Source organism: Macrobrachium rosenbergii, chromosome 3 (assembly GCF_040412425.1).
Source record: "Macrobrachium rosenbergii isolate ZJJX-2024 chromosome 3, ASM4041242v1, whole genome shotgun sequence".
Taxonomy (NCBI): domain Eukaryota; kingdom Metazoa; phylum Arthropoda; class Malacostraca; order Decapoda; family Palaemonidae; genus Macrobrachium; species Macrobrachium rosenbergii.
Genome location: NC_089743.1, coordinates 923,261 through 935,815, shown reverse-complemented (window position 1 = coordinate 935,815; position 12,555 = coordinate 923,261). Strand labels below are relative to the sequence as shown.

At 40.5% G+C, this 12,555-nt stretch overlaps 1 protein-coding gene across 14 annotated transcripts in view; it reads right to left on the bottom strand.

The window, feature by feature from the left end:
- The window catches only part of LOC136851844 (nitric oxide-associated protein 1), a 447,511-nt gene that overhangs the window by 282,551 nt on the left and 152,405 nt on the right, over nucleotides 1-12,555 (bottom strand). For 13 of the 14 annotated variants that reach the window (XM_067126208.1, XM_067126223.1, XM_067126177.1 and 10 more), the window contains one exon: nucleotides 3,295-3,528. The exons of the other annotated variant lie outside the window; for it this stretch is intronic. In XM_067126208.1, coding sequence (XP_066982309.1) covers nucleotides 3,295-3,528 — 234 coding nt within the window. The remainder of the gene's footprint in view (nucleotides 1-3,294; nucleotides 3,529-12,555) is intronic. 14 annotated transcript variants of the gene reach the window in all.

The window sequence follows — 12,555 nt, the reverse complement described above, 5'->3', positions numbered from 1 at the left end:
CGTGCCTCCGCCACTTGGTTACAGCGGGGAGGGCGGGTAAATCATTACCTCCAGTTAGTATACAGCTAGAGAACTAAGTGTGACTAAGGCCAACCTACTGAAAACCAAAACCACCGGAGTGGTAACAGGTAAGAAGGCAACGGGAGGGCCGGGGACAGCGGAGCGGAACCAGCTAGGAAATGTTTGAACCCTGAGGGTGATCGAAGTTCAGCCCGACCCGGAGGAGAGCGAACCAACGAAACACTAGCCGAGCGGTTGACACCAGAACGGAGGCCAGGAGGGTGGGTGACTCTCAACTGGGAACCGGACTAGTCCCCCACGGGGTGACGATCGAAGAGACCGACGTCCCACACGCGGGGAGATGACACACCACTGGCAAAGTCAGAGAGGCAGTACTTAGAATGGTGGAATCGAGAGTCATTTTCAAGTGGACGGGGGACCCCCTATACACTGACTAAAACTCCCCACGGGGCATCGACACAGACGTATCGACTTCCTGTGAGCAGGGAGACTCATGACACTCACCAAAAGTACTAGGGGAGGATAGGACAACAGCACTAGTCTATAGCAACGCCAAACTCTCACCCTCCTCTGAAGGCACAGCCCAGACAGTAAAAGGGAGGAGAGAGAGGAGAGGAAGAGGGGTGGAAGGGAGAGAAATTCCATAACGTAGTCCAATCAACAACCGACCCATAGGGTACAAGGGCAATGCATAAAGAAGATCCCCCTTTTTATTTTTCCTCTCTCCCTCATTAGAGGGAGGAGGGGATGGGGCTTCAGATGCCCTAGCGAACCCGAAAATGGGCGGTAAGGCGGATGGAACAACAAACGGAACTCCCTCGACCAGCCTACCCTCCCTCCCCGCTCCAAGCGACACAGTCGGGAGAGATGGGAGCTAAGACAATGCCAAAGCCTAACCTGAATAGCCTAACCCACCGATTGGAGCGAGAGGGCTAGGCTAGGATCAATTACTGACAAGTACCGCTAAAGTTAACCAATAACTACATAAGTACACGTAATATGATCGAATATACAAAAATATAAGAACTTGTGCTAAGCGTATAGCCTAACCGAGCGAGGCGAGCAGGAGGTAGGCAGCCAACTGGCTGCACCTGACGCCGAGCCTGGACCACAATAAATCCGAATTATCCATGTCATCCATTACACTACAAATCAGAGAAACTGACAAAAGAAAGCACCACCTTGGAGAGGGAATCTATCCGCACGAGAGCCTGGTATCAGCTATGAATTAACTGTAAGAACCAAGATAAGGGGAGGAAGCCTCCGTGAGGAATGACGCTAATCAAGGTACCAGGAACCGCCCGACATAGATAAACACCTCCAAAAGGAACTTCTTGAAGGGGAATTACGAAACATGAGTAAAATTGTAAACGACCGAGAGAAACCCCTGCAGAAACAAGTTGTAAGGGTGTACCTTAAGGTCATCATGGCGGAGGCGGCGAACGCCGGGGAGCGTCCAATATATGACCCTGTAAATATTAACTTACGGGCCAATAAAAGCCTCACTGATAATAAAACCCCACAAGAAGATGGTACCTAACTTCATAACGGTGAAATTGCTTGACGACATGATGAAATTCAAGGAAAATTGGGACAAAAGCCAGCACAAGAAAAAGATCTTCCGGAAGGAAAAACGTGCTAGTATGGAATGAGTACAGATGGCGCTGGGGTCGTCGGTTGGCGGGTGTTAGATCGGCTCCTCACGTTCCAGGGTTTTGTCATTGGGATGTCTACAGAGTGCAGTCCTGTGGCAGTGACAACAATCACTCACCCTTATCTATACCGACGCCTATTCCATAATAGATGTTTGATCTGGGGGTAGTAACCCCAGCATTTCCTGATAGCTTTTTTCTCTGGTATAATTAGCAATATCTATACCTAGAAATTCGTGCTTAATAGGAATTTCACCGGCTGACACAGGGACGAGCTCAGAAAATATTATTTTTATATTCTTACTCAATGGAAGTTGCCTTTGAGAATTGCCAAATTTTTAACAAATTGACAAACATGTGATAGTTACAATAACTAACACTGGCAAGCAACTGTTTCTCAATTTCAGTTATTTATGTCAGTACTTGCCACTGTTTATGCCAGTGTTTTGCATGAAATAGTAAGTGGTAGTTAATTACAAGAAACAGACATGTAGTAAGTTTGGCAAACCTGGTTGAATGATGATGATGATTAACATTTAGCCTTCTGAACATTTGCTTTTAAGTTTATTAATTATTCAAAAACTAACTTAGATGTATCAAACAATATTGATAGAATTACTGAATCTGAAACAGGTATGGCAGCAAGCCTAACCTAGTATAATCTAACAAAATTGAAACTTGCCAAAGATCTCACTTAGGGAGCAAGCTTCAATTCCAAAATAAAAAAAAAAATCTGAAAACCAAAACACAAATGGACCCAGGGGTTCTGGGAAAAGGGACTCTAAACTTTTATCACTGTTGCCATTTCTGCAGAGGCTGGTCATCACACTCATCTGGGAATTTAGCCTAAGATCAGCAATGGGAACACTATTGATATTAGTTGGTCAGTCTCATAGCGCCCCAGTGGAACCACAGGTGTAACTCCTTTGAAGAAAAACAGCAGCTACACTTCAAAAAAGAGTTTGTACTTCCATAGGAAATATTTCATGCGTTATACAGCATATACATCCATATTCTTTCACTATCAAATATATATATACATATATACAGTAAACCCCCGTATTCGCGTTCTCATGGTTCGCGGACTCACGACATTTTCCCAAATTCTCTGTGGAACATATCTAGGCATCATTCGTGGAAAAATTACATTAACCGGTATTTTTCACTGAGAAATATTCACTAATTACTGTATTTTCATATAATTTTCATGAATAAATGCACTTTTTGTGATAAAACTATTAAAATACTCAGGTATAAGCATTTTTACAGGATTTTCTTGGTTTAAGCTTATCAAAAATGGACAGTTCTAAGTGTTTTTAGAGGGGTTTTAAGCATTCAGAAAGGATTTGACCTATTGTAAAGGTGTGGGATAAATCCCCACAAATACTGGGGGTTACATATATATATATATATATATATATATATATATATATATATATATATATATATATATATATATATATATATATATATATATATATATATATATATATATAATATATATATATATATATATATATATATATATATATATACAGAAAATAATTCAAAAATACAGGAGTCAGTACATTATAATGTACAGTATTGTATATGGAATACACGAAAACCATATTACACTCACCTAATATATCAATAAGATTTGGCCAAATGGAGCAAGGAACATCCAGAAGATCAACAACCACAACAGCTAGGGCTTTTTTTTCTTTTATTGGCTCTAATAATTTCTGGTAGACATCTGGCGACACCCTAATGTTAAGAGCTGTATTGTAATGTTTTAAGAAGTAACATCTTTGACATATGATACTTCTTAACTCTCCTGGATCCAGTATTTCAAAAAGTTCCTTAGGAATGAAGCCTGCAACATAAAAATAGGAAGTTTTACCTGTAACAAAGAAGATAATTCAATGGCATAAAAATAAAAGAAAGTGTCTCACAATTACAAAGAACTGCTTTAAATATGTCAAATTTTTTAATTAATTTGTTTTTCACTAAGTATATATGGATTACCCTCCAGGTGGGGATGGGGGAGAGGGGGATATCCATTCTCACCCAACCAATGTTACCCCTTGTCCTTTTGGCCTATATTTAAATGAAAAATTGAAGAGAAAAAAAGAAGCAGTTTAGATGAGGTGGATTACCTCCAATATGAAAGGCTACAGTTTGTATACCAAGAAAAAATACAAATGACTTTAAAAGTTTGGCACTTGTTCCTATGGAGATAAAAACACTATGCCTTTCATATGTGGAGACTCACTACTGAGGAGAGAGGTAGTACCCACAGGTAGGGCTGAGCACCTTTGCATGCAGAGTTTCTGTCACCTTATAGACAAAATGCACTGGTGCAGCTACAATGGCACCACCCTGTCCTTGGGGTTGGTGCCAGCAATGCTTCCCTCTATCCCTACTCCACATTTTACGGACCAGAATCATGACAGACTAATTTTAAAGAACTCAGTCACCCTCCGTGGAGGCGTGAAACTGATAGTAAGCAGAACAGAGGCTTGTAGTGTTACTTATATTCATTCAGATCTAGCACAAATTTTCAAGGCAAGGGTCGTGGGAGTGAACAGGTTAGTGCACACACCACTTCTAAACCCAAGGGGCCATGCACTCTAGCCAAACCCTAAAATGAGCCATGAGATACCTGGTTGGTTCACAGTAATAACAATACTTCTTGAACCACCACCACAGGCCCAATAAAAAGGTATTAAGGTACTTGCGGACAACATCCCTCAAGTAGAATAAGGTAAAAGTATTCTGAGGCTCTACACTGCCAACCTCATTACCTGTTAGACCGAGACTTTCTTCTGTAATGCAAGAGAGAGCCCAATGTCCGTAATACCATAAGCTCGTAGGTGGGTTGGAGGGTCCTCTGCACTATCGGGGGACTCTCAGGGTTGGAGATTACCTTCCATAACCAGAAGATAGTGTTTATATACCTCCTTCTTGTTGTGACCCATACTCATGAAAAAACACTTTCACTCTGAACCAAGGTTATTGTCCTTCTCAAGTATCATTTAGGTTGTGAAGCAGGCATAGCAACATTTCATCTAGTTCTCCACCAACAAATTATCAAAGGTAAAGAACCAAGAAACTCTCAAGCTTTGGATTTAGAACTGAGGAATTTGTGTTTTGGTCATAGATTCTTGCACGAAGGAGAATGAGAGATGAAACCAAAAGAAAGGGTTCCTAGAAAACTCTTTCTAGCACTAACCACTACTAATGAAAGAAAAAACACCCCAAACCCCAAGGGTGGATAAATTCAGATTATATTGAAAAGCACAGGCATGCAAAGCAGTTTCTCATTTTGATCTGTGCCCTACTGAGAGCCGAATCCAATACAGCAAGTCAAAGGACTTCCCAAATCACATGATGAGGCCTATAAAGAACAGTCTAAAAGTAAACACTCTCCAAAAACAGAATAGTTTTGAAAAATACCTCCTAATGCTTAATGCATTAGGAACACATGTCACTCAGGACTGAAGTTCCTGAGAGATGGAGCCTGCTACATACTTAAAGAACATACATTTCTACCAAAGAGGTGAGGACTAAGCCAATTAGATTAAGGCTGTAAATGTAAACCCTAGCCTCTAAGTCACACACTGAAAGGGACCTGACTTGGCTGAGGTGAAAGGGGATGCTGCAACCTGCTGGGGATAAGCTCCACACAGAGAGATTCAAACTTTCATGAAACTCATCACAGCAGACTTTTCCCCCATGAAGTGTGTTTGCCAGAAGGTCAATCTCTCAGAGGCTGCTGGAAAATTCTGACATAAACTTCCAAGAAGAGCACTGCTTAATGGAAAAGGCAAACAAGAGGCTGACAAGGGGAGAGAGCTGGGTCACTCTCACAGTGCTTTGACCAGAGAAATTGCAGATCAGAGCCCAACAAGGAACTGCCAGTGCCAAGTGAAGAAGGAGGAATAAGAATACTTTGTACACATCAATCCTTGGAGAAGCTGCGGAAAGAGAAGAATGAGCTCAGTCAAGTGTTCTATAGGTAGCGGAACTTATTCCATCACTGCTCTAACAGAAAACAGAGAACCAAAGTTCTCTTTAACTAGTCTCTACCCATCAAGTATGGGAACTCCAATACTTGAGTTGAGCTGCAATAATATCCTGCTATATGGAATGCATAATGTAGCCAACCATACGACACCCAACTGTCCACTTCAACATCTGCATCACTTTCACTGGATTCAAATGCACCACACATCCACCACCAAGACTTTACCATTCCAAAAGTCTGCAACATTAAACATGCTGCAAACTCAGTGAGAATGGTGGAGTGCAGATGAGGTGCACCTGAAAGACACAAACCTGATTTGAAAACTCACCTCAGGTGTGCGCCCATACCCTTCAGTGACTTAAGAAACTGAAGCAATACTGAAGGTGGAGAGTATTACGTAAACCCTCGCAAATGTTTCTGTGGCCAAAGAAATGCAAAAACGTCGCTTAAAAAGAGAAGTCTGAATCAGCACTTTAGTCAGATATCAGACAGAAACAAACACTTGATATGAGAGGCCTTATTGCAACAGAAGACGTAAGACCACCTACCATAACAGAAAAGGCTGCTCTTGCCAGCAGTGAAAGTGTGCCAAAATCTCCCTGTTGCTGTGAGCATGTTTTCGGCCCTAGTGACGAGAGAAGTGTCCTGCTAATCATGTAACTGACTAATTTTCTCCCATTTATATTTGTACTTCGATTCTTTGTTATTTTCATTACTGTTATAATATTACAGTGTACCATTATGTTATTACAATGTTTTATTATAGAAGAGCGATAAAATATGCAAGTGACATGTAGGAAATTATTCAGATACTGAATTATGTAGCTTTTATTGGTGATTCATTTCAGTGATACCTCTCAAAGCACTGAATAAAGTAACGCCATTTTCGTTATTCGGTATGAAAATCTTTATTACAAACTTTGAACACTTGCTTTTGAAGAAAAATTTCATCTGGAAAAACCTTGCAAAAAAGATACACTTGGCATTATGTAGGAAATTAGAATTATTATCTACAATAAAAGTTTCAGAGCACTGATTTTTTTTACAAACTGATGGTCTTGACAAATCTGCTTCCTCTGTCATTTCCTCTGATTCATGATCATCTCTCATAAAACCTGAAGTAAAAAAATATTATTATAAGGTATGTTTGTCTATAACTGCATAATGAACATCACCATATTCACTGCTGTCACTATCAGAACTATTTGATCGTTCAGGTCTACTACTATCATTGTACAACTTCATCATCATGAGAAACATCCTTTCTCTGTAGAATTTTGATGGTTACTGAAGGTCTAGCCCTTCTCCTGAGATTACCCTGTACGTTGGAAATCAAACGTTGCCAATTGCCAGTAGAATACAGTTGACCCCCACTATATCGCAGTTCAGTATTCACGGTTTCAGTTAATCGCAGATTTTTCTGTGGAATATGTCTCCAAATATATCGTGGAAAACTCACTAATTCATGGAATTTTTTGTAGACCAATACAGTATTCACTACCTACTATTTTCACGTTATTTTTGTGACCAAATACATTTTTTATAATAAAGTCTCCCACTTACAGGGAGGGATGTAGGCCTAACTATCAATCATCTTGACATACTGACATACTGACAGTGTGAAGGACAAACAGAGTCAGCCAGTCTGTCAGTGTCAGTGTCTCTCTCTTTTACACCAGAGGATACTAGTAGAATGTGAGAAGGATGGATATATATATATATATATATATATATATATATATATATATATATATATATATATATATATATATATATATATATATATATATATACATACAGTAATACAGTAATCTTCACGATTCAAGTTGCAAGATTAATTCACAGACACACAAACTTTTCACTGGAACCTAACTAATTGGCATACACGATTTTTTCACAGACACACGAAATTCTCAAGAAACCCTGCAGAAGTGGTTATGTTTAGTTTTTAAAATAAATTACAAGTTTTCGTGCTTTTATGTATAAAATCCATATGAAAAATGCATTTTATGCTTTTATGTGTAAAATCTGTATGAAAAATGCATTTCATGCTTTTATGTGTAAGATCTGTATGAAAAATGCATTTCATGCTTTTATGTGTAAAATCTGTATGAAAAATGCATTTCATTCTTTTATGTGTAAAATCTATATGAAAAATGCATTTCATGCTTTTATGTGTAAAATCTGTATGAAAAATGTATTATTTTTATTTCTGTACATGCATAAATATGATGCAAAGGTAATTTCAGCACATTCACTTAGTGTACTTTTACAAGATGTGATACTCATTTGCAAAGCTCCTGCACTTTTCAAAGATGATACCCCTGCAGAAACTGCTTGTTTAATGTTTGAAGTACATTTATAAGTTTTCATACTTTTAACTGTAAAATCGATATGTAAAATTTATATTTATATTTTTGTGCATAAATATCAAAGAAGTATTATGTCCATTCGCAAAGTCTTTGTCACTAGGACTCTCTACATGACCTTGAGATGAGGTTGTTCAGTCGCGCTAGTTTGTTAAAATGAATTCGTTAATGTAATATCAGAGATGTAACTAAGAGTGGTGTAAGTGCCATTCTTTGAAAATTACTCTGTTAACCTCGGAGAAAAATGCTGGTGCAATCTGTATGTGCATGTCATTACAGCACGTTCAGTTGGTGTACTTTTACAAGATGTGATACCCATTTGCAAAGTTACTGTACTTTTCAAAGATGATAACCCTGCAGAAAGTATGTTTAATTTTTCAGTACTATTTTATAAGTTTTTGTGTTTTTAGGTGTAAAATCAGAATGGAAAATTTGTATTTATATATTTGCGCATAAATACGATAGAAAAGCAGTACAGAACAGTTACTGTATCACAGTATCTCTCTCTCTCCCTAATTCGTAGTTAGCGCTCAATCGTACTTTTACAACTTATTATTTCTCTGTACGTCATTACCTCTACAGTATATAATTTTAAATTGATTGAATTTTACCTGTACTGTACTACCTTCTACGAACATTATGTACATGTTTTCGTTTTATTGAATTGTATGTACCCTTGTTGTGACTGTGACGCATGATGTTTATGTAGTGACGCAAAGAAAACGGCTTTTACTCTTAAGTGAAAAAGAAAGTGGCATCCCAAAAATTAGGAGTAACATTATTATACACATACACACCTACTGTAAATGTGCTATTATGAAACTGTGCAGTACTCAATTTTTATGTCAATCATTTACTTCTTTTTTTAAGGGTAATAAGCTAAATTTTAAATAAAATTACACCAACATTAGTTCATTTAAAAGTTAGCTTAATACTTTGGGAGCATGACTGGGGTCATACTTAGTACTTAAATTCTGGAAATAAACATTTATTAGCATTTTTAGAGACCATGCCAAACTGACACGAAAATCACCTTGCAAATCTTTTCCTAACATCATGTAAGTTAGTGACTGTGTGATATATATATATATATATATATATATATATATATATATATATATATATATATATATATATATATATATATATATATAAATATATATTATATATATATATATATATATATATATATATATATATATATATATATATATATATATATATATATATATATATATATATATATATATATATATATATATATCTATAAATATAATATATAATATATAATATATAATATATGTATATATATATATATATATATATTTATTTCTGAGTCAGTCCCGTGTCAGCCGGTGAAATTCCATTACAGCACGAATTTCTAGGTATAACCTTGCTAGATATACCAGAGAAAAAGAGCTTTCAGGAAAGCTGGGGTTACTACCCCAGTCGGCGTCTTCTAGGAAGACATCGGTATAAGGAGGGGTGAGTGAATACCACTACCACGGAAACCTACTCGAAAGATCTCTCCTATCAAAACCCCGGAACAGAGCGGTGAGCCGTTACAGCCCCACACAAACACCCGCCAGGACGGCGACACCAGCGCCACCTACCTCATTCCATTTTCTAGCACGTGAAATCTATCTGTTTCTTTTGTGTGCTGCGTCTCCATTATTTTGGATTTTTTCTGCTTTCTGCGATGGCATCGAGCAGCTTTACCATTTCAAGTTAAGTACCATCTTCTTGTGGGGTTTTGTTCTATTTTTTGGCTGTTATAGGTCTCGTATTTTCATAAATATTGAGATCTTATTATGTCGCCACGGCCCCCCCAGCCAGCCATGTCGACCATGAGGCTTACTCCTTCTGTTCTTTTCAGTTGGAGTTGTCTCCTCGTCGTTATAGATAGTTTTTGCCCCCTTGGTTCCCTTCCTGGTGGTTCCTTGCGGTGGCTCCCCCTTATGAATTACGTTCATTGGCCTACTGGGCCTTTGTGGGAGTGATGCCCGTCTAGGTTCCCCCACCCAGGTTGGGTTCCTGTTATTTTTGGTCTTACTAGGCTAATTAATTTTTGCTTGAAGATGGTGCTCTCTTTTAGTTTTAGTTTTATTTTATTTTTATTATTTTATTGGGTGGTTTACCTCGGGTGCTGGCGGCAGCCTCAGATCTAACCGCTTCCCGTGGTAGGCTACGCTCTCTGTTGAGCACATTTTAGTTTTTATGAGTGATGGTTATTTTGTGGAGTAGGCTTGTTTGCTTCCATCCCTTTGCCCTGGGTGGGGAGTTCAGGTTGAGGGAGTTTTGTTGCTGTTTCCTCCGGGATCGTTTTTTTGGGCAGAGTGAGCCCCTTAGTTCTCTTCCTCCATTTGGGGGAATCGAGTTCTTGGGATGTGTTTCCTCTAGGCTAGTCGCCCCCTTGCCCGCCATTCTCGATCCTGGTTGGTTCTCAGCAAAAAATTTCTCTCCCTGTTGCTTCCTCCTCCCTTCTGCCCCTCCTTTTTCCTAGCCTATACTAAGGTTAGGTCCATATTAGGCTTCGCCTAGGTAGAAGTCGGGCTTCGGGTTGCGTTGCTTCCAGTCATACTACCCTTCCAAGATTCATTGTCTGGGAGGTATGGTGCAGTTGAGCGGGTGAGCTTCTCCCCGTCTCCTGTTCCTTCCTGGTAGCCTACTCCTCCTCCTTCCCCCCCCCCCCCCCCTCCTCCTCTCCAGCCTTGCTCTACTCGTGCGGGTGACGCTAGATGGCGTTTTCTCCGAGTTCAGGGACTTCTCCTGTTGGTTGAGGGATTCGCTCCCTCCCATATCGTCCCTAGCATCGCTGTATTGGGGTTGGTGGTTTGTTTACTCGAACGTGTTCGAGTCACTATCCATTACTTTCGTCTCCCCGTCGGGTTACGTTGATACGGTAACAAATATTGCTTCAGCCTATGTTATGAACATACGAGCATTTTACCCGTCTTGTTTCTCCGGCGGGAAGTAAGGGCGGAAGGTTGTTCATTTTATAGAGGAGCGGATCCTTCCGTCCTCTTGAGTTCTTACCATCACTTATTACTGTTATTATTTTTTTTTGTTTTAGATAAGTCTGTTTATCTACAGGAGTACTCTCCTTAATTCATTATATATATTATATAAGTGAGTCCGGTCCTATACCGGGGTCTCCGCCGTTATTTTACTGGCAGCCCTTATGGTTAGTTCCTGGTCTCTCTTTCCTTTCATTCCCGGAGTACTCCGGGTCTGAAAACTTTACCTTCCACTCTGTGTAATTTAGAGCTTATTGGCCCAGTTTATGATTAGGGAGTTCTTCTCCGCCGGAGTATTCGGTTGCAGTTGAAATTCCCGGCCTCGCCAGCTTTAGTTTGCTTAGGTGGGAGGTTCATGTACTTTTCTACTTACAGACTGTTCGCTGTGAGGAGCCGGGGTGCACCGCCTCCTCCAACAACCTTACGGTCACGTAGTTTGTCGGACCCACGCTGGTTGTGCGGTCCGACTGGATGACCTGGTTGTTTGGCACCCTGATGGTTGTGAGGTTTGCTTTGCTCTCTGCACAACTGTCCAGGATGAGTCGGTAAGTGACAGTCTTTACATTACTCCTGCTTTATGCTCCTCATATTATATATGGTATATTGTTTATGAGGTTCCCGGAATGGTTTTTTCGTCCTTAGCTAATTGTTGGCTTTCTTACAGGCGGACGAAACTTCCAAGAAGTCTGCCTTGGAATCCCTCCGGGCCTGGGTGGCTGGGTTTGGAAGGAACGTTCCGTCGGGAAGCCCTACGTCCTCGACGCCAGGTTGAGGGACTTGCTCTACCCGGCGCACGGGTGGCGGCGCAGTGCCTGAAGATCTTGCCACCCCTATCATCCAGCAAATCCGGGATGAGACCCAGCCACCCCAAGTGGATATCCTCTACGCTGAGGTCTCGGAGGACGTAGCCGCCATGGATCTCAACCTGGAACCAATGAACATAGAGCAGGACCAGGTGGTAAGTGGTGAGGTAAGTGAGGTTGTTGGGGCGGGCCCCCCTTTATTTGACTCCCCTGCTTCATCCATATCTTCTTTTCAGGTTTTGTGAAGTCTTCCTCCTTGGGTGATAGAGCTCCATCTGCTATCCCCAAGTTGAAGTTGAAGACTTCATGGAATGCGAAGGGCTACAAGTCCTCGACTTCCAAGAAGGCATCGCCCTTCCCCCCGTCGAAGGCTAAGGTTTCAGGACCTGTAGCCTCCGGGAGCAAGTCTGGTTCCTCCAGCAAAGGCGCGAGTAAGAGGGCTGCAAAACCAAGCCCTCCTCGCCAACCTGCTTTCGATGCAGAGGCCTTTGCCAATCAACTCTATAAGCGTTTTACGGAGGACCTAGATTCGAGATTTAACAAAATCTCCGAGAAGTTGGCCAGTCATGATAACATACTGGCGGGAATGGCTCACCCACCCCCAGCCGAACCACAGTATGTTATCCCCGACACTGCGGACCTCCCGCCGTTCGATGTCGGTAACCCTTGGCGATTTGCACTCCG